The 27,637-nt window shown below is 37.4% G+C and overlaps 1 protein-coding gene across 1 annotated transcript; it reads right to left on the bottom strand.

Moving 5' to 3' along the window:
- Window positions 1-1,592: 1,592 nt before the first annotated feature.
- GRK7 (G protein-coupled receptor kinase 7) lies at window positions 1,593-27,547 on the bottom strand. Its single transcript, XM_030495860.1, has 4 exons — window positions 24,256-27,547; window positions 23,064-23,501; window positions 8,971-9,242; window positions 1,593-4,767 (listed from the first exon to the last, which is right to left on the bottom strand). Exons 1-4 carry the CDS (start codon window positions 24,856-24,858, stop codon window positions 4,425-4,427), a joined length of 1,656 nt encoding a protein of 551 aa, XP_030351720.1. The 5' UTR covers window positions 24,859-27,547; the 3' UTR covers window positions 1,593-4,424.
- Window positions 27,548-27,637: the final 90 nt, after the last annotated feature.

The raw sequence follows: 27,637 nt of genomic DNA, 5'->3' as shown, positions 1-27,637 counted from the left end.
ACTCATGGGTTTTTCCCCATGTTCCCCCCAAAAAGCATCTCACCTCTTCGAGTAACTCTTGACTGAAACAGTGTTGAGAGCAATTCTTTACAGCACCTTTTGTCTGTCCAAGCTACAGACTTAACAGTAAGTTTCCCTGAAAGTTAAAGTGGCTTCACTGAGAATTGTGCCAGCCTTCGGGAGGTGACAGAAGAGGGTACAGATGTGGGATAAATGCAAGAACAACATACTATGTCACATAAAGGAAATGAACTCAAGAGAATGGTGTGAATGGTGCTACCTACAGGTGTCACCAGCTGTATTTTCCCATGGATGTAGATACTTTCCGTGCAAGAGACACAGTGACACCCCTCTGTGTTCTTGGTCTTCCTCTTCTCTAGGTAAGAGATGCCTAAAAGATTTCCACTTCATTATGAACACTAAGTATTTATTCACACTTCTGCACATGCAGAGGGCTAACTGGTAAGAATTTTATACTAGCTCTGCTCAGGTTCAGTTATATAAATGAAGTCAGCGAAATACCAAACAATGGTTTTATAAGAAACACTAATCTTTTTAAAATTAAATACTAGATTTGTGTTACTTGCTGTAATAATGCAATGCCTAATTATAAAAAGTTGTATGCTTAATTGCATTTATTTTCACTTTCTATCCATACATTCCTTAATGTGCCTGTAAAAATCCCTAGGGCTATCATAATGCAATGTTTCAAATGTACTCCCCAAGCCGCAAAGATCAGAGGTGACCCTTACCCGTAACATTACAAGTGACAGGTCTCATCTACAGAAAGCCAGTAATTTCTGCTATCCATAGATTTCGAAATTGATGCGCTTGTTGCTTGGGAAGAAAATGTATGCTTGGCTTTTAGCATAAGTCCCAGAACTGGCAGGATTTTCAGTGCTTCTGTAGTGCTATGAGCCGTAGCTGCTAAGATCTTAATTCTTAATTTAAACCCTATTGTAGAGAAAAACACTGCACATAAAATACTTTTCTGCATTTCATTAGTGCATAAAGAGATTAAAGGAATTTAAATCTTCTGTTATTAAAAATCTTCTGATAGAAAGACAAAAATTATTATCATAGCCTAAAAGAAGCAATTTATACTTTTTAAGGTAAATGACATGAGCATACTTACTTGTCTTAATCATAGATGTGGACGTTCAGATCAGAAAAATGTTACATATGTATCATTAGAAGCTGTAAAAGCAACAATGTTTTAGATACAGTATTATGAACATTTTATTAGTAAAAACCAATGCTGATATTAAAAGCATATAAAACCACACATCCCGTTATACCTACACTGCACAATTACTGGCAATTACATGCTCTAACTGGAGATCTCGTCTTAGTTCCATTTTGCTTTTTGTATTCTCATTTGTTTATGGCTGAAGAAATAACTGTCTCAAGTATGATGTTTGCTAAGAGGCTCTTAAATTAATGCAAAGTTGCCATACAGATGCTACCTGATAGCCTGGACATCGCACGCAGGTTCCAGTTACTATATCTATTTTGCACTGGAATAGAAAAGCAAACCAATTGCTGCAACACAAGGCGTTTATTGACTAAATAAGCCTTTGCCATGACACAACTGAAGATACACAGCTAGAGCTTTATTGCCACTGATCAACTGTCTCTGTGAACAAGGATTTCATCAGGTTAATACTAAACCTCATTTTGTCTCTTTGTGCTCATTAGAATTGGAGGGGTATTGGTAAGGGTAACAGGGATGGTATCAAAGCAAATTTGGACTTGAGATACACTGGAAAGCTTCTCCTTTCATACCCTCTCAGTGCCAGCAGCCTTTCTCCGGTGTTGTCCAGGGTACTTTAAATGATGTTCTTATAAGAATAGATTTCAAGCCATTATGAATGTCAAATTTCAGCCTTGTACAGTTAAAATTATCAAGTAGTTCTAACAGCAGTACTAAGTAAAACAGGGCAGGAAAGACAGCACTGTTAGTACAATCACTGCAGAATGGCCAGGGCACTCGGTAACCTTTCACAGATGACATTTAATGCAATAGAGTTCACAATTTAGTTTTTTAGATTACAGTAACACTTAAATGCATTTTATCTGCCTGAGAAAGAGGCAGGCAAGTGAGACACCACAATGCTGGCAAAGGAGAAATAGAAAGCTAGAAGAAAAAAAAAACAGTTTCAAATTACACATTTTTCTTTTGCCACAAGAACTTAAGTATGCCACAACCACAAGGTTATTTTCCTCCCACAACTTCATCCCTCATTTTCTATCATAAACATCTAATGACTTGGTCAATACTTTTCACTTGGGCTCTGATCTTGAACACTTGCATATATGTTTAAATTTACTCACATTGAGTAGCATCATTGGCTGCAATAGGACAATTCAGCAAATGCACACATCTTTTAGGATCGCTGGCTTTGTTTTGTTAAGGTGAAGTAGGATGTTAAAATAACTTCCTGAAAGTTTAACAAGGAACTTTACAGAGACAGGAAGAACAAATGAACCAAGCATTCAACAGATTCCTTAAAAGTTGAAAAGAATGTTTAAAAGACACACTCAAAATGCTACCAGAAATACAGACATAATCTTTGCTCTGCTCTCTCTCTTCACAGTGCAAACAGCAGTTGTCCACGTTCTGAAATTGAGAATTTCAGAAAATTAAAATGAATAATTTTGAACTAACACATTCTTCTCTGTCATACACTGTTCCAAACTGTGCATTATCAAACTTCTGATGTGCTTCTTTGAATGATTCATGGAACACTTAACCTTACAGTATCTCATTGATATACAGTGTCAATAAATCCCAGCAGGATTTGTAGTTCTAAAACTAAATAACCTAATGTTCTGTGCATATGACGTCCTGAAATCACAGATCTCAGTATTGCAATACATTTGGAAAAATCCAGACTTTCAACACCTAGTATCATACAGGGTATCTGATTCTGACATGATGGTAAATTCTGTTTCTGTCTATGCGTAACCTTTTTCCATATGGGAACACGTATACACTGAAAATTAGTTATGCACTGGGAAACGTACAGCTATTTCACAGTACTGCTTTATGGCTCTGGAGGACTGTAAAATGGCATTTCTATGGATTTGAGGTGTACCAATTTGGGACATAAGTTTGATGCCAGCAGTACTAACTGGTCTCACCTAGCTGTAATAAGGGGGGATGTGTGTTCCTTTGGAGCAGTTTCAACTTACACTTTAATCAATGGAAATGATGGCTACGTAGACGACAGTAAACAACATGCAGAATCAGTTTTAAAAGTTGTTGCAAACTACCACCACCTATTTTCTTACCATAGAAAATCAGCAGGATGCATCTTATGAGTAATACACTTCAGCAGTAGCAAGTATTTCCAAAAATGTTTCCAATTAATTCAATTTAGGTTGTCGTAAAATTGGAAAATAAAATACATCAACATTTTAATAAGAATCAATAAACATTTAAAGATAGTGTCAACTTGCATACATAATCTTTCCACCACTACAGCACTTAACAGTATAATGCATTTTGCAACTACTGAATTAAAATTTATATTGCACTGAAATAAATGTCTTGAAAAAAAACAGTTAAAATAACTTTCGTCTGTTTATAGCTTGATTTATCATGAAAATATGGAAAAATTATCAGGAAACCTAATAAAAGTTTAAAATTGATTGTCAAAAATAATGTGTATTTACTTATAAACACTTTTTTTTGTATATGGTATTACAACTTAAAAGAATACACTTAATAATAATAAATAAATGCTTTATTCCATTAAATGGGTGCAATCTTATCTTCAGTCTGTTAAAATCAACTTTGAATAGTTTGATCCTGTCGGTCTTATTTCCTAGTGATATGTAGAGCCTTCTTTTACATTTTATGACAATTTGAACATATTACAATCAAATAATCCAAAAACTAACAGAAATTAAGAAAACAACAGACAGTCTGGCTAACCAGTAAGATTCCACATTTGACATGGTATATGAGCTCCATTGTCTAACTGAGAATATTACTCAAAAATTAAAAATCTTTCCTGAAAACTGTAGAAGAAAAGAGGAAACGTTAGTAGAAATAAAAGAAGATAGAAAGAAAACCAACAAATCATTGTATTCAAAATGGTAGTCAGTCGTTTTCAAAAGGTGTTGCCTCTTCACTTTATGATTGCTTTTTGTATTTCTGAATTTCTACTATTCTAAGTTTCTTAGAGAAATATGGTTCTTCAACTTGGTAATTCTCCAATAAAACAAAAAATATAATCTCCTTTGTTAGAGCAAAGGAAAGTAATATAGTCTATACAGCTGGTGGTCCTACAAAGCCTGTCAATGTCATATTACACTGATTGGTGGTTCTTAAACAGATGCACTGAGTTTCTGAAACAGTGTCAGAACATGGAAAGTTCTGACGTGGGTGCTACTCTTTTCTGTTAACAATGTGATATTTACAACAACAAACAAACTCCTGACTTAGCTTCGCCTCCATTTGCGTAACCCCCGGAATCTACTCTGTTAGGATCATTCAGTTCTTCAAACAGTCCCGTTTCAATAATTTCTTCCTGCCAGGCTACAGGCACAGCACCTGTCGCAAACTTTTTGAAGAACTTCTTATCTTTGTCATCAAACTCAACTCCTCGTATTTCAGAGAAGTCAGCAATGTCTGTAACATCTTTGGCATAGACAACTGATGGATCTGGCACAAATGGAGGGTCAATAAGGTTTGCCTCTAGCCTGTGGAAATTTATTGTTTTGAAGAAACTATGTTTTCTTGGGTCATCATCTTCATTTCTGTAATAAAGCAAAAGTTTGTTAATCAGTATGATGTTCTGCTCCAGAAAGACAGAGGGTGTCTGTGTTATATATATGAGAGTATTTTAAAGTAAGGAGATAAAGATATGTATCTCACGCAATGCAATTCCTTTCTTCATAATGAAAGAACACTGCATTGCACAATATAAGCAAAGCTGAGAAGAAGAAAATATCCTGAGCCCATTATTCATTACCCTACCTCTCAGGGAAATCAGTCTGGGCAAGGTGCCACGCAAGAGTTGCAGTGCTGCTTCTGCCAGTGCACTGAGATACCCGTATCCAAAGACATGCTTTAACCAGAACTGAAAATACAGCAGGATGGGGAGGCAAAGCATCGGATTTACTGTCCAACAGTGAAAGTCCAATGGTTGGCTCTATATTAACTAGGATCAGAGTATCCATTAACCCAATGTACCCAGTCTCGAGTTTAATACATCCAGGGACTGACCCTGGGGAACAACAGTCTGAATAGAGAACTGGTGACAGATGACATTTCTGGTTTTATCTTAATTCAAAGCAGCTATGTTTTTACATCATAAAACTCGGATGTGTTGCCCTAATAAGCACTCCCAGTTTTAGTGAGTCTGTTCATTCAAATTAACTACTGTTGTAAATTAGCAAACATTTCAAGCATAAGATTCACAAATTATGATATTAGCAAAAGTATGTGTGCCACTGTCACAAACACAATCTTTCATTAATACTGTTAAAACCCAATAATAAAATCCAGAAAGGACTGAAATAATTGTAAAAACATATTTTAAGTATATCTTCCACAAGACAACTGCAGAGCTCAGGGAGAAATTTTGCTGTAGAAGAAACAGTGAATTGTGTCGTTGTAGACCCAGAAAGAAACTTATAGAATATTCTAGTTATAAGAATAGTCTGAGCCTTGAATGTGTACATGACCAATGACCACAGCTTTTGAACAGTGCCTCTAGCATCACAGCATACGAAGTTTGAGTTTTGAGTTCTAGTGATAAGAGGAAAAGAGAGGACCACTGTTTTCTACACCTATGCACTCTTTTTTTTTTAATGTATTTATGCATGCACTGGTCTTGAAAATGGTAACAAAGGAAAAAAAAATTCTCTGGTTTTTGGCCCCAGAAAATGGTAGTTGCTAACATGTTACTTTTTTCTTTTCCCACTTCCTTACAAAATCATATACTTAGCAAAGTGTAAGCCCTCATGTATTTCTAGACAATGTTTGAGATGAACAAAACGTAATGCAAACCTCTGGCAAGTCTTTTTATCTTTGCAAATGTGTAGAAAATAATGTAGAATTAGTACATTTGTGTGACTATCGAAAAATCTCCATTTTTTAAGACCTTATACTATGTATGCACAACAGCTCCTCTAGCTTGCTGCTCTTGCCAGTTCCTCATATGCTGTCCTGCTGTGCCTCTAGCCTGCCTTGGTGCTATCCAGGCACAGCTGAGATGAAACTACCAGCTGCACTTTCCAGCTCCCTTGTTACAGAATTGTCATGTTATGCTTCTGCTGCCTGGTTCTTCTTCACCAGCCACTAACCACTGTACACCACAATGACAAGGATGCTAAATCACAGCCTGAAGAACGATAGATGCTGCCATGTGGGCACCCTGGCTTATGAAAAAATGACGTTTTCGATCCAAAAGAGCCATATGAACATGATTATGAACGTACAGATTAAGCCAACAGGAATCATGACCTCTGCATATACAGTCTTGTGTAATCATCTCCTAACTTAACTAGCTAGTGATAATCACGTACTTGAGCAGCCCTTGCGCCTGGTGTGATTTATTTACATTCATTGTTAGCTTGAAATGCATTAGACTTGCTATTCAAATTAACGAGTGTCCTGAGACACTATAGAGCTGGTAGTGCTGACACTCCTACTGGGCAAATGCACCCACAAAAATTTCACTTTATTTTGCTTTTCCTTTCTGTTATATAAGCCAAAAAGCACTAGAAGCTGGTGAAGGCTCCAGAATGGATTGCAGCAGTATTTCTCCTCCTAATGCATTTTCTGACACCACCAAAACTATAAAACGTTTAAAACCATAAAGCTACAGGAACGCCATCTACTGGAACCAACTGAGGCATCTTCCAACTAGCTGGAGGTGAACTCAAACTCTTACAGTGTGAACTGCACGTTTACATAACTTAAATAGGAAGAGCAAATGAACTCATCTGAACTCTGTCATTTCTTTATTCCTCTATTAAAAATACAAAATAATTAAAAAAAAAAACCAAAACCCACCACTTTACAGATTTGGGATTTTGGGATTTGAGATGCCAAAAAGCTTGAGTGGAGAAAAAGGGTTACATCATTCCTGAGTTAGCCAGTGACATTGTCTTCAATAAAAGTGGAGAATTTTAAAAGGTCAGGTGTACAAAGTAAAGCTGTCCTTGAGCAGCTTTAACTTATGCAACAGGCACTTATGTAGATAACTCAAGGACTTCTTGTCCTTAGTAGAATTACAGTGCTAATCTTTACATAAGGATGAGCTGTCCTGAATAGTATCACCCTCTTTAAAAGGTACATGCAGGCTTTTATTCTGTATCGTGCCCAAGCATGGTATACATCATATTGCTTTCCTTCTCTATGTACAGCACGTAAGAGTATCTTAAGTAGCAGGAAATTAAAAATAATCTGTGCAATTACCTTTCTGTGTACATTTCTCCCACTGCTGAGAAATAATGTAACATTAAGCAGACAGAATGACTGTAAATGATTCCCTTGGCAAAGACAATGTGGTTACAGTAAGTGAATAGTCTGTTGCTGGTTTTGCTTCAGACTTGCTGAATGAACTAAGTCACTAAGAAGCTCTAAATTTCATTTTCTCCTACTCACTTCACAAAATGCTGCAAGACTCCATGTCTGCAAAGCATGCTGGTTTTGTATTAAATTTCTTTTTAGGGAAGATTCTTAAATATACTGAAAATAACACAGATCTTGTATCAAACATACTCCGTGTGCTGTTGAAAGTTGGTTTTTTTTTTTCCCCTGCAGCCTTGCAGAGTTGTTAGGAAAACTCATCAGGCACAAAGAGCAGTTGTCTTCATTTAGCACTAGAATAATAAGAATATGTATATTAATTATATATTACCTCTCACTAAAGGTAATTATTTCAGGCAAACATATGACTAACACTGTGCAAAACTGTTCCACATTGTTATGAAATACAGATTTAGAAGACTCTCTGTGTATTTTCATTAAGTCCCTGCGTCTATTCTACCTTTAGATTGGAAAAGCACCTCATACATATATTTGTATTTATAGGTGATCCAAATAATAGTGTATTCTCAAGACAGGTACTATCAGTTTCCTATATGTTTTGGGGCTTTTTTTACATTTTTACTATATTTCTTTTATTTTTGTCTATATTGCAAATGTAGATCCCAAATCTGTCTCATTAGAAATGCACTAAATGATTTTTTTATACACACACACACAGACATCACAGGGATCAGAGACATTACAAGCTAACTATTACAATGCTTAACTTTCCAATTTTCTTCTTATTGAAGTTACTTGAAATTGCTAAGTCATGGACATATCCCTCAGTCTTCATCAACCCAAAGCCACCCTTGAAGCCCCCAAAAATGTTTTGCTTTATAAGAAATTGTGCCCAATATTATTTTCCTCCCTTTTCTCCCTGGGATGAGTCAAGAAGACCAGGAACTCTACAACTCTTTTTTTAAAGCACTTGAGTCAAGCAGAGGGGTTAAGGTCTCCTCAGTAAGAAGCCAATGACGCAGCCTTGCAAGTTAGATATCTGCAGGGAAGAGAATCCACATTGCAGATTTGGATTTTTGCCCACATCATTCCAGTAAGTGATACAGCCTAAGATTCTGCATTCAGTCCGCATAGATGCAAGTATCTACTTGAATATCCATTACCTTTAGGAAAGGAAATGCAGGTAAAATAGACTGCTCCCTTCTCCCAAAACTATATAGAGTCGAACCCCACAAAATACCAAGAGAACTCCTATGAAAAGTTTGAGGATGGACAAAGAATTGCAACAAAATGATTTAGTTCCTTATTATCTGCAAAACTTTCTCTTCCTAGAAGAGAAAGGGAAAATTCAGTACTTTATAGAAAATAAAGATCTAACCTCATTTTGAGCAATATGTAAAATAATAATATTGTTTGCAGGTTTAATCTGGCTTCTACTGAGTTTGAGAAGTAAGGCATACCTGCTTCCTAAACGACTCTCTTTTTTCTTAGCCAAAAACAGCCGGCAAATATCTTTTGTTTCCTCTGTAAAGTTGGCATGTTCAAATTTCACCTCATCTTCCAGAGTTCTTCTTTTAACCTCATCCTTATCGACCTTTTCTTTGAAATCCTTGAATGGTGTTCGCCCAGCGACCATCTCGTAAATACTACACCCCATAGCAAACCAGTCCACAGGATAGCTGTAATCTTCTTCCTTCAGGATTTCTGGAGCCATATAACCATTTGTCCCAGCCTATTGCAAACATACAGACCAGTTTACTGTATAATGTCAGTAATGAAATGCATACAATTAAACAGACTAGTCTATAATTCTTCCAAAATACTAGTAATGCAATTGATATATTTTGTATCTAGAAACTCTGAGGTGTAACTGTTTCAGGATATGGACTATATCTGTCTTTAAACATCTTAGCATATGGGGAAATTGTCTTAAATCTGCTCTTCAAAGGTGAAATGTCTGTGCAGTTTCTACCTTAAAGTGGTTTGGTTTTTTTTTAAATTAATGTTTAACTTGCTTTCTTCTTCCATGTTATTATTTTTTCTTGTTGAAGAGTGTTGCCAGCTTCTTCCTGTAAACACAATTAGCAATCACTTTGAAAAGATCAAAAAAAAAAAGACAAAAATCAGACAAACAATCACTGATTCCCTCCCTGTGCAGTAGTTATAACTGGTCCATGATAAAATTCTCATCAAGCCGGTAGCTGAGCTGTATGAGGAAGTTCTCACCCTCAGTCCCTGTTGGTTTCTGGAAGGAAATACTATCATCAAGAGCCAAGAAAAACTTCTTAAAGCCATTGTAAGAAAGTAAACTTATGAAAATCACAATTAGTAAATTACATGCATCCAGGTGACAGAACAAGTTCGTATTTCCTAACTGTAAAAAGCTCTCTGTATAAAGGCTACTACTTATACACAGCACTAACGGACCCTTCCTCAAGTGGCTGCTCTTTGAGAGGGGAATCTGCCTGCTTCCTTCCCAGGCCAGGCCTGGCACTTTTCCCTTGGGGGACAGACTGCACGGTGTTCCAAACAGCTCCTGATGCCTCTCTCCGGGGAGCTGATTCACCTGGGAGGGAAGAGAGGAGGTCAACAACCTCTCTATATGCTTTCTGCTGTACTGTTACATGACTGCGGGTGTGATATTTCAATTGAAACAGCATTCCCTCAGCTGACCCAACATTTCCTTCCACATCTGATGCTGTATCTTATTTTACGTATTTCCCAGATCCAGCTAACAGCGACAACTATTTCAGAAGTTGCTTGAACCTCTTTTACCTTTTTGAAATACTGGGACTGATGTTCAATTAGTATTACAATTTACAATGAAAAATTATGTTTGTGCGAATCCCACTGAAGTTTATTCATTATAAAGTTTATTCAATTCATTATTACTACTACCAGAACATGAGTAGTGACAGAGATTAATTCCAAAGCAAGACAATTAGAAAAACATAACTAAAACTAGGTCTTCTTTGGGTAAATTATGTTTGTAAAAAGTACAGCTCAACGGATTAATTTTACTTTATGGGGTCTGCGTAACTCCTCTAACTTTTACAACTTCAGGCACAGTATTTCTGAGTCATGCCACTACAGATTATGGCATATACTCTACTGTAAACAATGTGTGCAAGAGGGAACATCTTAGCATCAATTACAGAATAAACCTAATGGACAGAAAATTAAATCCACTTTGTTTCCCTTCTTTGTGTTTTTGTGTTTTGTTAGGTTTGGGGTGTTGGGGTTTTTTTTCCACTTTTAGTAATATAGAGAAAAATCGTCCATTTGGTTGAGATGAGACAGCAAAAATATCAGCCAGGCTGAAAGCAAGATAAAAAGTGAACCATTCCCATTCTTACTAACACCACAAAAGTACAGAAGAGCCGTATGGGCACTGCAGCTGCTGACATCATTCCACAGGTAATTTGTACTGTTTGCATTGAATTTCTCTAAGCAAAAGTTAATACTGAGAGAAGCTCTGATAGCATTACATTTTTACATGCCACTATTGCTCCATTCAGAAAGGGGGTCAATTGCTCAAATACAGACCACAGAACCCCAATTCATCTGGCCTCAGAAGATCACGAAACCTGGGAGGGAGAGGAGAGGTTGAAAGCAGAAGGGAAAGTTTGGTACAAAAGGATGCACACAGAGCTCATTGCAGGTCAGTGAACACTGACACTAAATAGTCTTCTGGAATATTTTTTGTCTTTTCTTTTTTCATTCCCCTTCTGGGAAGCAATAAACATTTTTACTGAGATGAAGCTGGGGCACTAATGCCTTGAAGAACTGATGAGTCATATCATCATCAAAATGTACCCTGACAGCATAGTATGGTCTTTCTGATAAGACATTACTTTGCTGCAACAGCATCATCATACAGGAACTGGGTAAATCTGACATGGAGAAGACAGAATTCTCTGGTCGCAATTGTGTCTCAAGGCAGCTACTTTCAGACTGCCTCTCTTTCCTTCCACTTTCTCATAAGAAATAATTGCCAGGTAACTTCAGTCTCTCCCATGTGCATTTTCCACACAACCTTCAGTAAGTCACCCCATACGGAAGAATGCTGTGCTTTGACATGGTACTCAACACGAGAGAAAACAAGACCATAATCACAGACCAAGATGACCTCATGACTACAGTTTAATAGAAAGTAGAGATGGACCAACTACAGCTTCCCTTCAGACTGAAGTGAAAGACTGTGGATGGGGTTACTGCGAACAACAATTAAGGTTCAAAATTCTAAATCAGTAGCACTGAAATCTTCTGACTTGTTATTGAGCTGATCCAGCTCAATCTGAGAGAAGTCTAGAAACATATCTCATACCTCTGATACGTCAAACCTTTCCAATTCAGAATTTATGAGAGCTGTTTTTCTCATGGAATTTCCAGAAAACTTAATCTTAGAACAAATCTCTACCAATCCTGAAGCTTTCCTATAATCATAATGAAGGAACAAGGCTGAGAAGCAGGAATCTAAACCTAATCTCATAACCTCCAAGACTCAAAACCCACTGACACATCACCATTTTATAGCAGAAACAAACGTATTTTGCAAGTAGTCAGCACTGATGTTTAGGGGGAAAGAAACACATAAGCAGGGGGAAGAAATACATAGATCTCTGCAATCTTTATCAAAATCAGAATTTGAAGAAAGGAAGGAAAGAGCTTAAATTTTAGTCTTTTCCACTTATTTCTACGTATGTGGAGCTTTGGCAAAATCATTTGGGAAGAAAGATGACAAAGCCATAAGCATTTGCTGTATTAGGGAACACAAATAAAGGAATTATTCAACCCCTTGAACCAGAAGAACATACATCTTTCAAATGAAGATTTAATTCTATTTCTTGGGGAGTAGATAGTATTAGAGGGAAGCTAAAACCTACCATCCCTGCACTAATCATTACAGAGAACATGATGTCAAAAATCAGATAATCTTTCAAAGAGAAGATCCTGTGGCAACATGAAAGGCAGCCTCAGTGACTCAGAAGAGGTTTATTTAAACAGGTAAAACAAACTTAGTGAAAGGAGTTTTTAAACTGTCCAACTCTCACTAGCAGTAGTGAGATTTGAGCAGCAAAACCCAGTCTATTAAGTGGAAAATGTATGAATTGATTCCCAAAGCAAAAATGAATTAAAGTAATAAGCTAAGTTACTTTCAGCAGCCCAAGGAGTAGATTAATATACTGTAAATTATACTCAAATGTAAAAGGGGAAAAAAAAATAAAGAACAGAAAGCAGAGGAATTAAAATATATCATGACAAGAGAAACACATTATTTTTGAAAAGGGCTCTATTTTCCATGGGCTGGTATTGAAGATTTAATTCAGTTAGAATTATGTGACCATGCCTTGGAATGGATACCCTTAATTATAGGTTACAGGTATGTTTATCACACAAAAAAATCATTAGGTTTGTATGATTTTGTAGTTGTTTTTACTCAATACAATTTACAAGTAAATTCAGAAGTTGTGTATTAACTGAAAAATGCTTTCTTACTAGATCTTATTTTAGATGAGTAAATTTCACTCTGTTAATGGAAACAGAAAATAAACCCCCCACACACTCAGAAAGCTGAGTTCCTTTGTTGTCAACTTTACACTAGGATGTGCATTAGGTTTTGGCTGACGCTAAGACCAAGCACATTATTTTCTTTTTTTCTCTAGGATTCCTGATAAGACCAGGAACCATTTAACATACGTGTTGATGGCTCAAGTGATCTTATAGTGACACACAGATGCACGGAATTACCTCTTTGTTTACCTGGAAGTGTCTAATGGGACACCACAAAAAAATATCACAGAGGAGCCAAAGAATATTGTATTATTCAAACTTTTTTTACAGAAGGCAGAAATCATATGCCCCACACAGGCACACAACCCCGTGTATAGTGTCGTCAGAGCAACACTAGCTATTTCTTGTTTGCTCTCCATCTCATATTGTCTTTTGTGATAATGAGCAGGATGCCTTAACTTGCATGTGCTGTTTGAAATATAAAAATAGTAATTAAATTTCAGTTGATTGTAATTGACTTGCTTTTGAAAACAGTTAAAGATCTACTTCTCCCTTTATTTCTCTATCTTAAGAATCCAAACCACAATTTTTCAATAATCCTCTAAAATGTAATGACCAAATGTTGTCCTCAGATACAATAGTGAAGAAGTTCCGTTAAGTGCTGACTGGGTTTGAGTGGGTTTGATAGGGCATAGTAGAAATGACTCATCTGAAATTACACAAATGTTTCTTTTGTGAGATGAGATCCTGCATAAATTTTTAAAAGGTCACATAATTATAATCTTTCAATAATACAAGATGTGATCCTGAGAAGCACTAAGTGCACTTAGTTCCCAGTACAGTCAACGAGTACTTGGCACACCACAGCTCCGGGCAGACCGGGGCCCGCAGTGTAAGTATGCTCAGACATCCTATTCAGATTGCTGTCCTGAGAAGGGAAAGTCCCTCAAACACCGCCGTTATCCCAGCTTCTAGGAGAGGCAGGGAAGAAAGAAACAGAACTCTCTGGAGCTTTCATCAGCACAGAAACAGGCAAATGAGGAGAAACGGGATTTAGATCTGTCTCTACCTTTTCCCACAGATCTCTGCAAAACAAACTTAATAGATATTAAAAACCAAACAGTAAAGCAAATCAGAATGTCTATCTTTTGTTTGCCATGGCACAAGAACTGTTGAACAGAGGAAAAAAAACAAGCTGAGTTTAGCTCTATCAGCTGTTTCCTGGGGCTTGGTCCTTCCTTCCTCCAAGGGGTGCCACTGCCTGCTTTGTTCTCTTGTCCAGCTGTTCCTCCACTCCTTCAGCAATGGCCTTAACAGACCCTGCAGGAATGCAGGAGCAGACCACAGAGAACTCTTCTCTGCACACGAGCTACTAGGCCCTAGATGTAGAGAAGAACTGATCTTCCTCTGTCACTCACTTCAGAATCTTCATTTTTCTCCTAAGAGCCACCACGAGGAGGAACGGAGCGTAATTTAAATGAATCACATGGAACTGCAGTTCCTCCACACGTTCTCCCCACGTGTTCATACAGTAATAAGAAGCCAGTTGATCAAATGAATAGGCAACTATCTTTTAAAAGAAAATAAAATCAAATCCAACTAGGAGAAAAGGCACTCTTGTAAAGTCTCACAGAACAAAGATTTTGGCATATTGTTAATACACAGCAAATGGAAGGACCTTATGATGGGACGGCCCATCATAAATTGATGGGCTACTGAGTCAGAGGAACACAAGGAGGCCTGTTCAGAGTACCAGAAAAGATAATGAAAAAGACTGTAAGTTAGGAGCTACTGAATCCCACATGCTTACATAAAATTCAAGACAAAAGTTTTTCTCACACAGGGACATAATTCTAAGAGGAAAACCTGTCTGCCTTAAAAACCCCACACAGATAAAAGCACAAAAGGGCCAAAACAGATTTCTGCTAGATTAGGGGGGGGAAAAAAAAAAAAAAAAAAAAAGAAACAAGAAACAAGATTGCCTCTGGGTTCAAACTGGAGTAGTAATAAAATCCACCATCTGTTTTTACTCTTGTAAGCTTGGACATAAGTAGTCACTGAAATCAAGAAAGTTGCACAAATGAAAGAGAAAGCCACTTCTGTGACAGCAAGGGCAAGCTGCCTCCGTGCCCACACTTGGGAAGATAAACAGACACAGTTACAGCATGGTTTTCAGTTTAGATCCACACTGTATGAAAATCAAAGGGATAAATGGCGTAAGGAAGGACAATCCAGTAACTGGGCACCAATTTTAACTTTGGACTCCAGAGCACCTCTCTGCTTTCTTCCTCAGATCCCCATCAGAGATAGAACCTGCTAACACCCCCACCTTGGTGAAGTATCATCAGAAAAATATGTATTCACAGTCAGTGAAGCAGACATTATACGGATAGAGCATGTAGGACAAGCAGAACACTTGGTACAGACTCATAACCACACAAGTAGAATTCAAGAATTATCAGGTTCTCTAGTGTTCCTGTAACATGATTTTCCTTTTAATTTCCCTTTAAATTTCTCCTGACCATTTCCCATCTATACTGCAGAAATAATTATATTTCATTTCAGAGATGTTTATGGGTTTATTATTTAATGACCATAAAATATTCCATAACAGTATTAATAAGGGAGAAAATTATCCATCTATTTAGCTCTGTATATATTCTATGAACCTCTTTATAACAAATGCAAATGTGGTATCATAGCACCGCGTGTAGGTGGCTTTCTCAAAAACAGGACAAAGAGAAATTCTGGGTTCAGCGCCAGTGTGACCGAGGGAACAGGATTGCAAGGTGCCCCGATAAGGGTATTGGCCCTCCAGTGTAGGTACAGCCTGTAGGTCAACCAGTGCAAATGACAGTGAGGCCTGACTGGTTACTGCCTGTCACTGAAATCCATGGGATTTCATCCACCTTATTTTTCAGGATTATGACTAACATTGGAGGTACAATTCTTTAAAATGTAAATCCAGGAAGATGGATAATGGCTGCGTCAGGCTAAAAGCCCATATGGCCAGTACCCATCTTCCTGGATTTATACCATCAATGTACATGCAAGGTTCTTATAGTCTGTGAATTGGCAAAAAAATGGATGCCAAGAGAAGGCCGTAAGAACCTTGCATGCACATTGATACTTCTCTCTAGACTTCGACCGTTTGCACTTCAAGGGCTTCCAGAAACAGAAACGGTTTCGCTCAATAAAGTTGTCTTCCATCAACTGTCCACGCTCCCCCTGAACCCAGATAGATAAATTCTTAGGCCCTACAAGACTTTTTGCAAAGAGTCCTGCAGCTCAACTACACCTTGTGTTAAGATCCACCTCTACGTATTTTGAACCTGCTGCCTTTCACTAGCAGGTTATAAACTTGAACAACGCGCAAAACAAAGCCCACAGTTTTCCCTTGCTTGTGTAATATCAGGGTTCTATTCTGTCTCCATAAAAAACTCATTACTCATTACAGTATATGGAATATCACATGTGGTCCAATAAGAACAGAAGTACTGCATTCCTCGTCGTCCCACAGCTTACAGTGCCTGCAATACTGCTTCTGGTCAAAGCTGTCAAATCAACAGTTGTCAGCCAAATATTGCATTTCTTACCCAATAAAATAAAAACATCTTTGACAATGTTGAACCAACAAGTGGCACACTATATAATTTACCAAGGAAATCATTCCAGAATGTGTATTATTTTTTATAATAAATAATGAGCCTAAAGAGACAAAGGGACTAAACAGTAGCATTTACATTGCATTCAAAGTTCAAAGAGCTTAATTAAGTTTTCTACCAGCTCTAAGAACTTGACAAGGAATCTTACCTCTTGCCTTTTTATAGAACATGATATAGCATTTATTAACTGTCAGATTAAACTGAATGAAGAACAAGGTTAAAAGTCATGCAGAGAGACCTGATGCGATGTTTTAAAGGGCTCCAATGTCTTTTCCTAGACAGAAAAACCTGTCTCATGAGTGGCATGCCATGTGCAGGAAAAGCATTTCATGAGACACACTGCATTTTCAGAATTTTAGATGACTACAGTATCCTTTCTGCCGTCTCCAAAAGTGCAGGAGGCAGAATGGTCCTACAAAATAATTTTCGCTCCCCTCATGATCATGGCATTCATAGTGGATAAGGCTGCATTCTGTAAGTTATATGTTTCAGAGATTAAAAAACCCTGAAATACCTGTCATGATGATGCACTTCATAACAACTGTGATTATCAAAACTTTTAAGAACTAGGTTCTGCTGGTAAAACACAGTCAATGTTACATGTCATACTTAAAGATGCATAAGCAGAATGGTGGTTTTGAAACTAAAAAATCAGTCACTGAGCAAGTGAAGGGCAGTTAAGTTTTCAAAATGCAAAGGAAGAATAAACTTTTATAGAATCTTATCCAGTAAGAATGCCATGTGACAGTGTCTAAAGGTCATCTGTAGAATAGCTTGCTGAGTTATTTTTTATTTTACCAGTCTAAACCCTCCTCCCACTTCTCAACTGCCTTGAAATTACACTGCAAGTTTCAGGAACATCTAAATAGATTTCCTTCTGTTTTCCTAAGAAATAGAATCTTATAATAAACAAACATACAGGAGGGCAAAAGGACATTCTGAGTAAGATTTTAACCAAAACATGTTTTTCCTATAAAAATATTATTATGTCCTTGAAATATAGAAAACATAGAACAGGAAAACTGTGAAGAAGCCCAAAACCTCTGAAGAGACGAATGCACTTTTATAAATACTACCAAAATGTTTGTTTTATTTTTCACTGTTATTATGTCAATATTTAAGCTCTTTGGCTCACATGCATCTGCACAAAAGTACTTCACAACTTACATGCAACAGCTGCTTTGCAGAAAAGCCATACCCAGAAAGGGCAGAAAGTTCTTCCTGAAATAAACAGCAAATACGCACTGACTTCTGGAAAAATGGAATTAAGTCCTCTATGTTTTGATTATGGGGAGGGTAATAAACATAAGAACATGCTCACTTTTCTCACAACCATTCTCAGGAAATTCAGTGGTATTACTCTTCTGGATAAGGGCAGGAGCGTTTGACTCACATACAAAAAGTGAATTTTGAGTTGTATGTGAAAAAGTGGCAGAGACTTCAAGAAAAAGGATGCCAGGTTACATTGTTCTAGTGGAGAAACTTGGGATGGAGACTCCTCATTTCTGCCACATGCATGAAGAATTAGCTCCAGAATCAATCAAGTGAGTATGTAACTACACAAAACATTTTGCTTGTGCAAAAGCCATTTTTGCAGGCTCTCAGTTTCTCCTTGTTACCTATTTCAATTGTATAAGCACAAGAGAATTTCAAGATCTAAAAAGGCATAATTTTAAGATACAATCTATTTTATGCACAGTATGATCAACACATCAGAACAGATCCTACAGGCATTTGTATGAAAAGCCATAATGATATTTGCTAAAGTCCTGAATAATCATCACTGGCAAAGAGTATATTTCTGTTTCCAGTGATGTCAGTAAGAAATCTGCCTAACTGTGCATATATACATTTCTAAGTAGATTGCACAGGTACATGTACATACCATGAGAAAATCCCATCTAACCCATGTTTGTTTCATGAAGAAAAAATACATTGTAAGTAGCTTTCAATTGCCTCCTACTGTCATTACTCAGACTTATGGGAAGGTTTTTTGTGATTTCTCCATTCTAAAGCCAGCTAGCACTTCACAAAGACAAATCACCACACTACTCCATAATTATTACTGTACCAATTACTTACAACTGACTATATATGTTCAAAATAACATTCACATGGAAAACCAGATGTTTCCACTTGCTGCTTTAGCAATTGAGAAGAAAGGAAGAAAACTAAGGCTGGTTATCCAACTCTTTCTAGATCTTTGCAAGCAGCATCGTTTTTTGTGAGTATTTTTATTTATAATAATTACAGACAATTGGTATAAAGCACACAAATATTTTTCAAAAGGACTGTATGTAACGATAAACTTAAAGGATACCAAGGCTACTTTTTCAATTACATAAGTATTAAATCATCAGTTGCACAGTGCTTTTTCTGCAGCATAAACACACGTTATTTTATAAGATAACCACACTGAAGTCACCCATCTAAAAATTCATAAAACCTTTCACCCACAAGAAAAGTAATCTTGGGCTGGTAAACAGTTCATAAACACTAAAGTTTCATAGAAATCTTCACTGAAAACTTGGAAAATGTCTAAAACAGGAACTCGTTAACTAGCTTATCACTTGTGCCATGTGATAACCTAATCCCCAACAAGATTTACAAAAGGGATTTATGGATCCTCCAGCTGATCTATGGGTGATGTGCATTTATTCCTACATGAGGGGCTAGGATTTTTTTTGATGCTTTGAAAGCAGAAGAAATTTATCTTTAATGGCTCATGAGAGGTGTGCAAAACCTGCAGAATGCATCGAAATACTCTATTTTTTGCAATCTAATGAATTAAATACACATAAATCCATATAGTATATACTATTTACGGAATAGTATATAGTATATACTATATAGAAGGAATGATGAAAGTCATCACATGATGTTTCTACTTATAATATGTAGCAAAAAATAGAGACATACAAAAAAAAGGTGGAAAACTGCTGCTTTGTTTCACTGTCTCCAATATATTAAGAGACACTTTCATACCGGCATAGTTAAACACATGGAGATGAACATTTTTTTAAGTAGCTGCTTAAAAAAAATGGCTCCTCCTGATACATAAAAAGCAGGGAAGAGTTTTCTATGTTATTTTGCTTACTCACAAGGAAAATCCACTTAACACCTGAAGAACTTGAGAGATCATGAAAAGATTAGTACTCAGGAAAAAAACCTAAATCGCCGAAAGGTATTTTTATACAGTTGTTGAAAAATCTTTAATTATTTTAGTTTATCTTTAGCATTCATTTAGTTCACACCTGGAGAAAACAATTTAGAGGAAAGTGCTCTGTTTTCAAAAAGACATATTCTGCTTCTTCATTTAAGAGCATGAGACTAAAACAGGATGTCCATACCCAGCATGAATAAAATTGCATAATATAAGTAGCTTTACTGAATGCAAGGGTAGCTTGCATTGTAGAAATCTGTTCGATGCAAGTAAAATGTTACAACACAACTGAGAAAAGCACATTACTTTTTCCCCCTCTGAAACAGTACTTCAGCAAAACAAGGACCTCAACAGTTGCTGCTACTGATTTCTAAGATGAAAACCATGAAACAAAACAAAAGATCAAACAACTCAGGCTGACAAGCTTTCATTAGACAGCAGAAACAAGAAAAAAAAAAAGCCAACTTTTTAAATATATCACCCTACAGAAAGACCACAGTAGATGCAATTTTAAAAATTCTTTCCACCTTACATTTAACAAATAAACTCTCTTAATTCTTCATAATATGCGTAAGATCGGCTAAGTAAAATTTATCTTAACAGGTCAAATAAATGACCATTAACTGTACAAGACAGCTAAAGCATGGTTTCGTCTGTTACTAGGGATATTAGTTAATTACTTTCAGGCAGTAGAATGACTTATGAATACAATTAAAGCAAAGTTAGGCATTATTCTCACAGTGCAATAGAACAGTATTTTAAGTATGATATTGAAGACCCAGGTCATAAAAGAGCGTTATAAGGCTTTGAATTTAGAACTCCTGAAGATATGAATGAAGTTCAGTGTATTACAGCATCCATCAAACCAGAAGGATTCTTTGTATATGGTTAAATAAGTTGAAATAAAAAGATTTTATGTTATAATCAATAGTATTTTCCCTATAGTTAGTGACTGAAAATTTTAAGTCTTAAATCATCAGTTCAGACCATCATCCAAAATCCAGAAACAGGCACTTCACTCAGATATACAGTACAGATTTGGCCTGGAATAATACATTTTCTGCTTTAGCTTATAAAATTGCCCTTATAAAACTGTGTCCACAAAATAGTGCAACTGATTAATTTAATGGATCTGTCACCCAAAAGCCATATATCTTTTTGGGTGAAAAACCCAAGCGTATACAAATATCTTCTCTCAAGATTGTATTAAAGTGATAACAATTTGGTAGTCATACTCAAAAAGCATGCTATGATATAAATTTTCTGCCAATTTTAAGTCACAATGTAACTGTGATTAGTAAATAAAAATTAACAGCACCAATTTTATTTATTACAGGGATACCTGGTGAAGCTCAATGCAATGAATTTTGTAAAGGTGTTTTTAGGTCTTCCTGTGTACGATATTACTATAAATAATAGTAATATCTAGCTCTATATAAATGTTTGTAGTAGTAGCTTTCAAATTACTCAAATGGGGTTAAGTTTATAGAAATGCAAAATAACACTGGGAATTATTATTCATTTAAATCCCTCAGTTATGATACAAGAAAAAAAAAATCCTGCTTTTCTTCCTTCTCCTATTTCAATTTTTTGCACAAATAAAACTGCCTTTAGCAGAAATTCCTTATAACACACTACAATCACGTAGTATACTATTCATTGCAGTTTTTTCTCTCAAAAAAGGACCCATGTAAGAGTGAACAGTGCTTCTAGAACCAGTGAACAACAACAGAAGAAAAATCATTATAACAACCTGATGACTGTCACAGAAAGTGAGGAGGAACAACAACCTTGTGCACTGCTGCTTTGAGATTCTACCCTACTACCAACAGAAGTGGTTAGACATTTCTAAATACACTCTTTCATTTGATTTCTTTTTTTTGTTTCTTCTGCCAAACCCCACATATTTACAAGTAGGAAAAACTGCCCTTGGACAAAAAAGTATTTTTTTTTTTTTTAATCAATCATGACAATGGCATGCATCTATAACTTGCAAAGCACAATAACGTTCACAGCTTTGGGTTCACAGATCAAAATGCCATCTTCACAAATAAAACATTCCCATTTCACACAAGATCTATTTAAAAGCCTGCCTTAGCTTTCACAGAAACTGTATTTTCACATCTAAAACAATGTGGTCTCATTTAAAAATTATTTCCTAACTAAAATACATCAGTTTCCAGAATTTCTTTCCCTGAGAACTAAAACCACTCATTAAACTAGCTTTTTACATTGCCAGAGAAAAAAAAAAATCCATCAAACTACAAATTACTGTATTAAGAAACAGCATCAAAAGATGTGTGTACTTCAATGATCCAAAGGGTTACTAGCAGGTCACCTGTCTTCTGCTGAATTTCTACGGAGTAACTTAAAAGACTTGGAGGGTTTAACATAAGGCAGTTAGACCAGTTTATAACATTGCTTTCATTTCTTCATATTCTCATGTACATATTTCTGACACATTTGCTCATTATATACATCTTTAAGCTCTAGACTCCTTGGGATAAACATGCTTTTTTCATAGTTAAGCTACCTGAATACATCTTTCTTGTGTAAACCTCATGACATCATTACAAATCTGCGTTAGTTTGGATGACTCCAGGCTGCACATCTGATACAAACAGCAAAAACCAGCTAATCATTCATCTCTTTCTTCCTATACACACAGAGGCATGTACATTTGCAAACCATCATCAAGTCTATCAACTTTTCCAGGAATTAATTACTGGGGGAGGAAGGACGGGAATGGTTTATTGCGCAGCACCATGAACACCTGCAATATAATCACTAGCACCACTTCAGAGTAATCTAGAAGAAACTGTATTCTTCTAAAAGCAAGACCAGAATACAGGAGGAGTCATGTCTTTGACTGCCACTCATTAAACAATCAAGTAATTGGTTAAATTCCTGACTATGCACTATTGCTCAAGGCACCTGTGTTAGCCTCTCTAAAATGATCAGTTCAAGAGTTTATCTAAGAGAAACAACAGGCAAATGTGATTCTACCATTTCTGAGTAAGAGAAGTTATTTTACTACATAGCAGCATCTACAGAGTTAATTAACCAAATCTTCTTACCACCTATCTCTTAGATTGAAATGAGTAACTAAGGTCTTTAGCAAAGAACAAATCCTGGGGAATTAAGTCTTGGACTTGGATGCAATAGAACAGTTTCCTTTCCCACCACCCATATTCAATGAATTTATACTCACCCTTTGAGTGATGCTTTTTCCCTCTTTGACTTGCACTGCCAACCCAAGATCAGACAGTCTGCAATTACCGTTATCATCCAGGAGGACGTTTTCTGGTTTCATGTCCCGGTACACAATCTTGATGGAATGGAGATGCAGAATCCCGCAGGTGATCTGAGCTGAGTAATAGATGACCCTCTTCATTTCCAAACCCCTTTCTCCCACATTGTAGATGTGGTACTTCAAATCCCCTCCATTCATGAGGCTCATGACAAGACACAGATGGCTTTTGCTCTCAAAGGCATAAGCTAGTGTGACTATGAAAGGGCTGTTGACCTTCTCCAGGATCTCTTTCTCCAGTAACGCCATCTTCTCTCCCCCTTTCTTTTTCAACCTTTTCTTATCCAGTTTCTTGCAGGCATACATCTTGCCAGTATTTTTCACCTGGATGGCACAAACCTAGACAAGCAAGATGCAGGAGGAAAGGTAATGAAGGAATTTTACACATACAGACTGGAGTACCAGGGGCAGCAACAGGCAGGAACTGAGGAATCACAGATGCCTACTAGTAGCTGCTGAAGCTAACTTCCATGGCAGAGTGTATTAGCAGAGAAAATCAGCATAAAACCAAGCATACAATCTGCTTTGTTCCAGACCAGTATATGGTGGACCTTATGCAAAGTTCTTGAGGATACCATTAGTAGACTTGTATTAGCAAATAAAAGGAACAATTCTCTGTCCATGAGAATATGCGGCATATACAGCTTGCACCTGTATAGCTAAACTCTTCCATCTGGAAAAAGGTAGCTTCATTCATACTGTGGTTTGGGAACAGATCCTAATCTGTGCTATTCCCTAAACTGCACCTAGAATTATCTGGGAGTGTGTGCTAGCACAGGCTAAAAAGATGCCAAGGAGCATACTAATGATTAACTATATGAACAGTCATGCAAGCTTTTGTAAAGAAATTTGCTTTTTTACTAGCATAGGTACAGAACATTAAAATTCTAGAGTAGCTCTTCACTAACAGGCATCTGGAGCCTGTATCACAGATAAACCCAGACTAACTTCTGTGAAATGGACAATCTGAAGGAGCAAGTTTTGCAAAACATTAGACAACTACTTAATCCATTGCCAAGTTCCTCTTTGCAAACCCAACTGCTGGTCTTGAAAGGGGAGGAATGACCCACATCCACAAAGGTACAGCTCTTACCTCTCCAAAGCCACCTTTGCCCAGCACTCGGAACTCATAGAAGTATTTTTCAGTTACCGGCTGCTTCTCAAAAACTTTCCATTGGAGGAATTTGTCATACAAGGGGCTGGTCTGGAAGTCCTGGAATGGGTTGCCTTTAAGGAAGAGTTTGGTTTCCTCCTTGGCCAGCTGCACAACATTCTCATAGTCATTTGCAGTAGCTGCCTGGCATTTGTTGGCCAAGTCAGAGCTCATGAAAGCCAGATAGTTTTTGGAGCCTGTCTTAAGAAAATTGGTGATCATATTCTCCATGGTACTGCTCTTGACATTGTCCTCTGCCAACTCCCAGTTTGACACCTCATCCAGGAAGTCCCTAGCTACCAAATATTCTGGCACTGTCTCTAAGAAGTCTCTGAAGAATCTCTTGCCAATGGGCTGCTGCTCACAGATGTTGTCATAATCAGCAACAATGGACTGTCTAACCTCTCTGCACTGATCAACCTTGGGCAGCGAAAGGCTCCTACGTCTCTTTTGCATCTCCTTTGTGTCTCCATCTCCACTCTTCCTTGCCTGCAGATAGGCTGTGTTGGCAATCAGGTTGTCAAGCCCCCCCATGTCACACATCTTGAGAAGCTCTTGGGGTGGCAGAGCCTGGTTGAAACAAAATGAGTAACTAGCCCAAGTGCTGTGCTGTAGCTGCCCTGCACTTCCTCCTTGCTGGTGGTGTGCGCGGGCTTCTGAAAAACACCAGAGAGACTAACTGCTTTTGCATTAAATACCTCTGAAGGATTTTCATTAAGTACTTTTAGGTGCATGCACCATTTGTGGAAAGTGACTGGGTAAGAGGTTTCTCTGTAAGGAGCTTTGAGTTTGCTATGTATAGCTGAGGGATGACATCCTAGGCAAACCTTCTCACTGGCAGCACCAAATGCATGCAGTTCAGCTGGTGCTTTTTAGAATGGGCCCTGATAACCTTTCTATGTACCAAAATACCCTCAATATGCAATGTCCCTGGCTGCTGAGAACATGCAGATTCCTGTCTGCAATATGTGCACACTCCAAAGTCAGTGGCACACTGGCTCCAGTTGTACCAACTTTGCTTGATACACAGAACACCAATGTACTAAGAATTATTTAAGTTTGGAACTGATTTCATAAAAAGCTTTTATCACATAACTGCCATGTCTGAAACAGAAGTTGACGTAGACAAAGACAGAATCATAGAATGGTTTGGGTTGGAAGGGGCCTTAAAGATCATCTAGTTCCAACCCCCTTCCATAGGCAGGGACATCATGAGGCACTGAACATGAGACACTGAACTTTAAATTATCACACAATTCAGTGCTTTGAGCACCCATGCTTCCACAACTCAAGCTATACTCAACATCAATGACTCTGAGCTCCACAGACACCTTGTGCAAACCTTGATGCCTCATGTGGCTCTGTCTGAGCGGATTACATGCAGAGGCTAAGACCTGCTGCTGGTCTAAAAATAATGATCCCTATATACAAACCAAAACATAGTTCTGACTTCATCTCCTACCCACAGAAAAGAGAATACTTCAAAAGACCAGCCAGATCTTGCCAAGACACTGCCAGATGTTATTGTGGCCTCAGTTTATTTTCCCTGACGAGCTTTATGACAAGAAGTGGCAGGTAGCAACAGTGTATGGCCGAGGTAGCATCAACAAAAGAACAAAGCCGATTATAACCAAGTGAAGGCAAATTCCACCTGACTACCAGGAAGCTTGTGCCCCATTTTTTTCCCCAAAAGAAAAATTATGTGTTGCACTTAGTAGGGTAAGCCCCCTTCTGCCATGTGTCATGCAATTTGGCTGCTAAAACTTTCTTTAGATACAAGGAAGGCATTACAGCATCAGGAAAAGCAGTTCCATGATTCTCCAGTAGCAATGGGGTCAAGCTACACTCCTGAGGTCAAGGTCAAGTTCCCTTTTCTCTTTTTTTCACTCTTAGAGTAAGTTGAAGAGCTGAATCACAAATGCTAACATTAGGAGTAACAACAGGCACTTCTAAGACTCCTGACAGTAAGCGCTAAGCCCTTCTTTGCTGGTTTTTGTCACTCTATTACTACGTAGTATTTTGTTTTTCCATGCTTAATCCTGTCTGCATTGAAGCCATCTGACAAAACTCATGCTTATTCTCTACAAAATTACATTAGCAGTGTGCTTTTCTAGCTGTGACTGAGAGGGCCATCCATCACAAACTGCTATGTGTGCACAAGAACACAGTGTACTCTAAAGCAGAGTACTTCAAAGTCTTGCTGGTACAGCAGTCGCTAACTCTACCAGGTGAATGCAAGCATGGGGCAGGGGATCACATAAAGGGCTAAATAACGCAGCCAGCACCAGCAGAGAAAGCAAAACTGGAAAAAAATCAAAGGAAGAACTGTGGAATTCTTCTGGTGGTTTTCCTGAAAAAGGTGCCTAAAGCAACATATTCCTGTAACATCCTGGGTACAGAAAAGCAGGAAAGGAGGTAATAAAAATTCAGCAAGGCCTGTTTTGCATTTAACAAGAATGCCATCACAGCTCAAACAGAAGCAGTACAAATGGCTGGTAGTTGGGGACCTGAGGGTGAACTCAAGCTTACACCAGCTACTGATATATTCATGTCTAAGCAAATCAAGAAAACACCTGATGTTTATGGTATCTGTGTAAGAAAGACACATTCACAGCTCCAAAAATCATTCCGCTCTGTTAATGAGAATCTTTCCCAATTTGTATGGAACATAAACTTTCTCTAAAAGAACCTAACGTCATAAAAGGCAAAGTGAAACAATATGATCTTTGCATGCATATTCATTACTCCAGTCACTTTTGAGAGAAGACTCTAGCAAGATATGCTGATTTATCCAAATCTGCCCATCATTTATTAAACAATGGAGAAAAGCAGATCAGCATTAATCTATCAATCGATAATGGCTATTTAAATTCATGTTACCTACTCATAGAACAGTATGCTCAGGTGAGAGGCAAAACTGATCTGTTTTGCATGTACAAGAGGCAAACAAATTCAGGACTAAAAATGGTACTTAGTAAGAACTACACTAATGGAATGGCAGAGTATGCCTTGGAACGGAAGAAAATTTCTCTGGTGCAGAGCTCGTCGAAAGACTGGGATTTAAGCTAATCTCAGAGAAAATATGCAGGACTTCAAGTTTATTATCTTATATTCTAGGTGAACCTCTAGTTACTGCTCAAAAAGATACTTAAAAATACACAACTATCAGCTGCTTTGATTTCAACATTTGCTTTCCTCATCTTTGTTGACACCTATTTGAGATGACACTTTGGAAAGCTTTTCTACAATTACTAGCTGCTCTGGTAACGCACATGACCTGAACAAAAAAGAGAGTGAAAATTACTTTGGTACTTTTCATATT

Source organism: Strigops habroptila, chromosome 8 (genome assembly GCF_004027225.2).
Source record: "Strigops habroptila isolate Jane chromosome 8, bStrHab1.2.pri, whole genome shotgun sequence".
Taxonomy (NCBI): Eukaryota; Metazoa; Chordata; class Aves; order Psittaciformes; family Psittacidae; genus Strigops; species Strigops habroptila.
This window is presented reverse-complemented; position numbering and strand designations above follow the sequence as displayed.

What these genes read in the sequence shown, in the direction of transcription:
- GRK7 (XM_030495860.1), bottom strand. Translation starts at nt 24,858, where the DNA reads ATGTGTGACATGGGGGGGCTTGACAACCTGATTGCCAACACAGCCTAT. An exon ending in GCAAAGGTGGCTTTGGAGAG is followed by an intron (nt 23,502 to 24,255) that starts GTAAGAGCTGTA and finishes TTGCTTGTCTAG; the next exon opens with GTTTGTGCCATCCAGGTGAA. An exon ending in GAGAGTCGTTTAGGAAGCAG is followed by an intron (nt 4,768 to 8,970) that starts GTATGCCTTACT and finishes GCTTTATTACAG; the next exon opens with AAATGAAGATGATGACCCAA.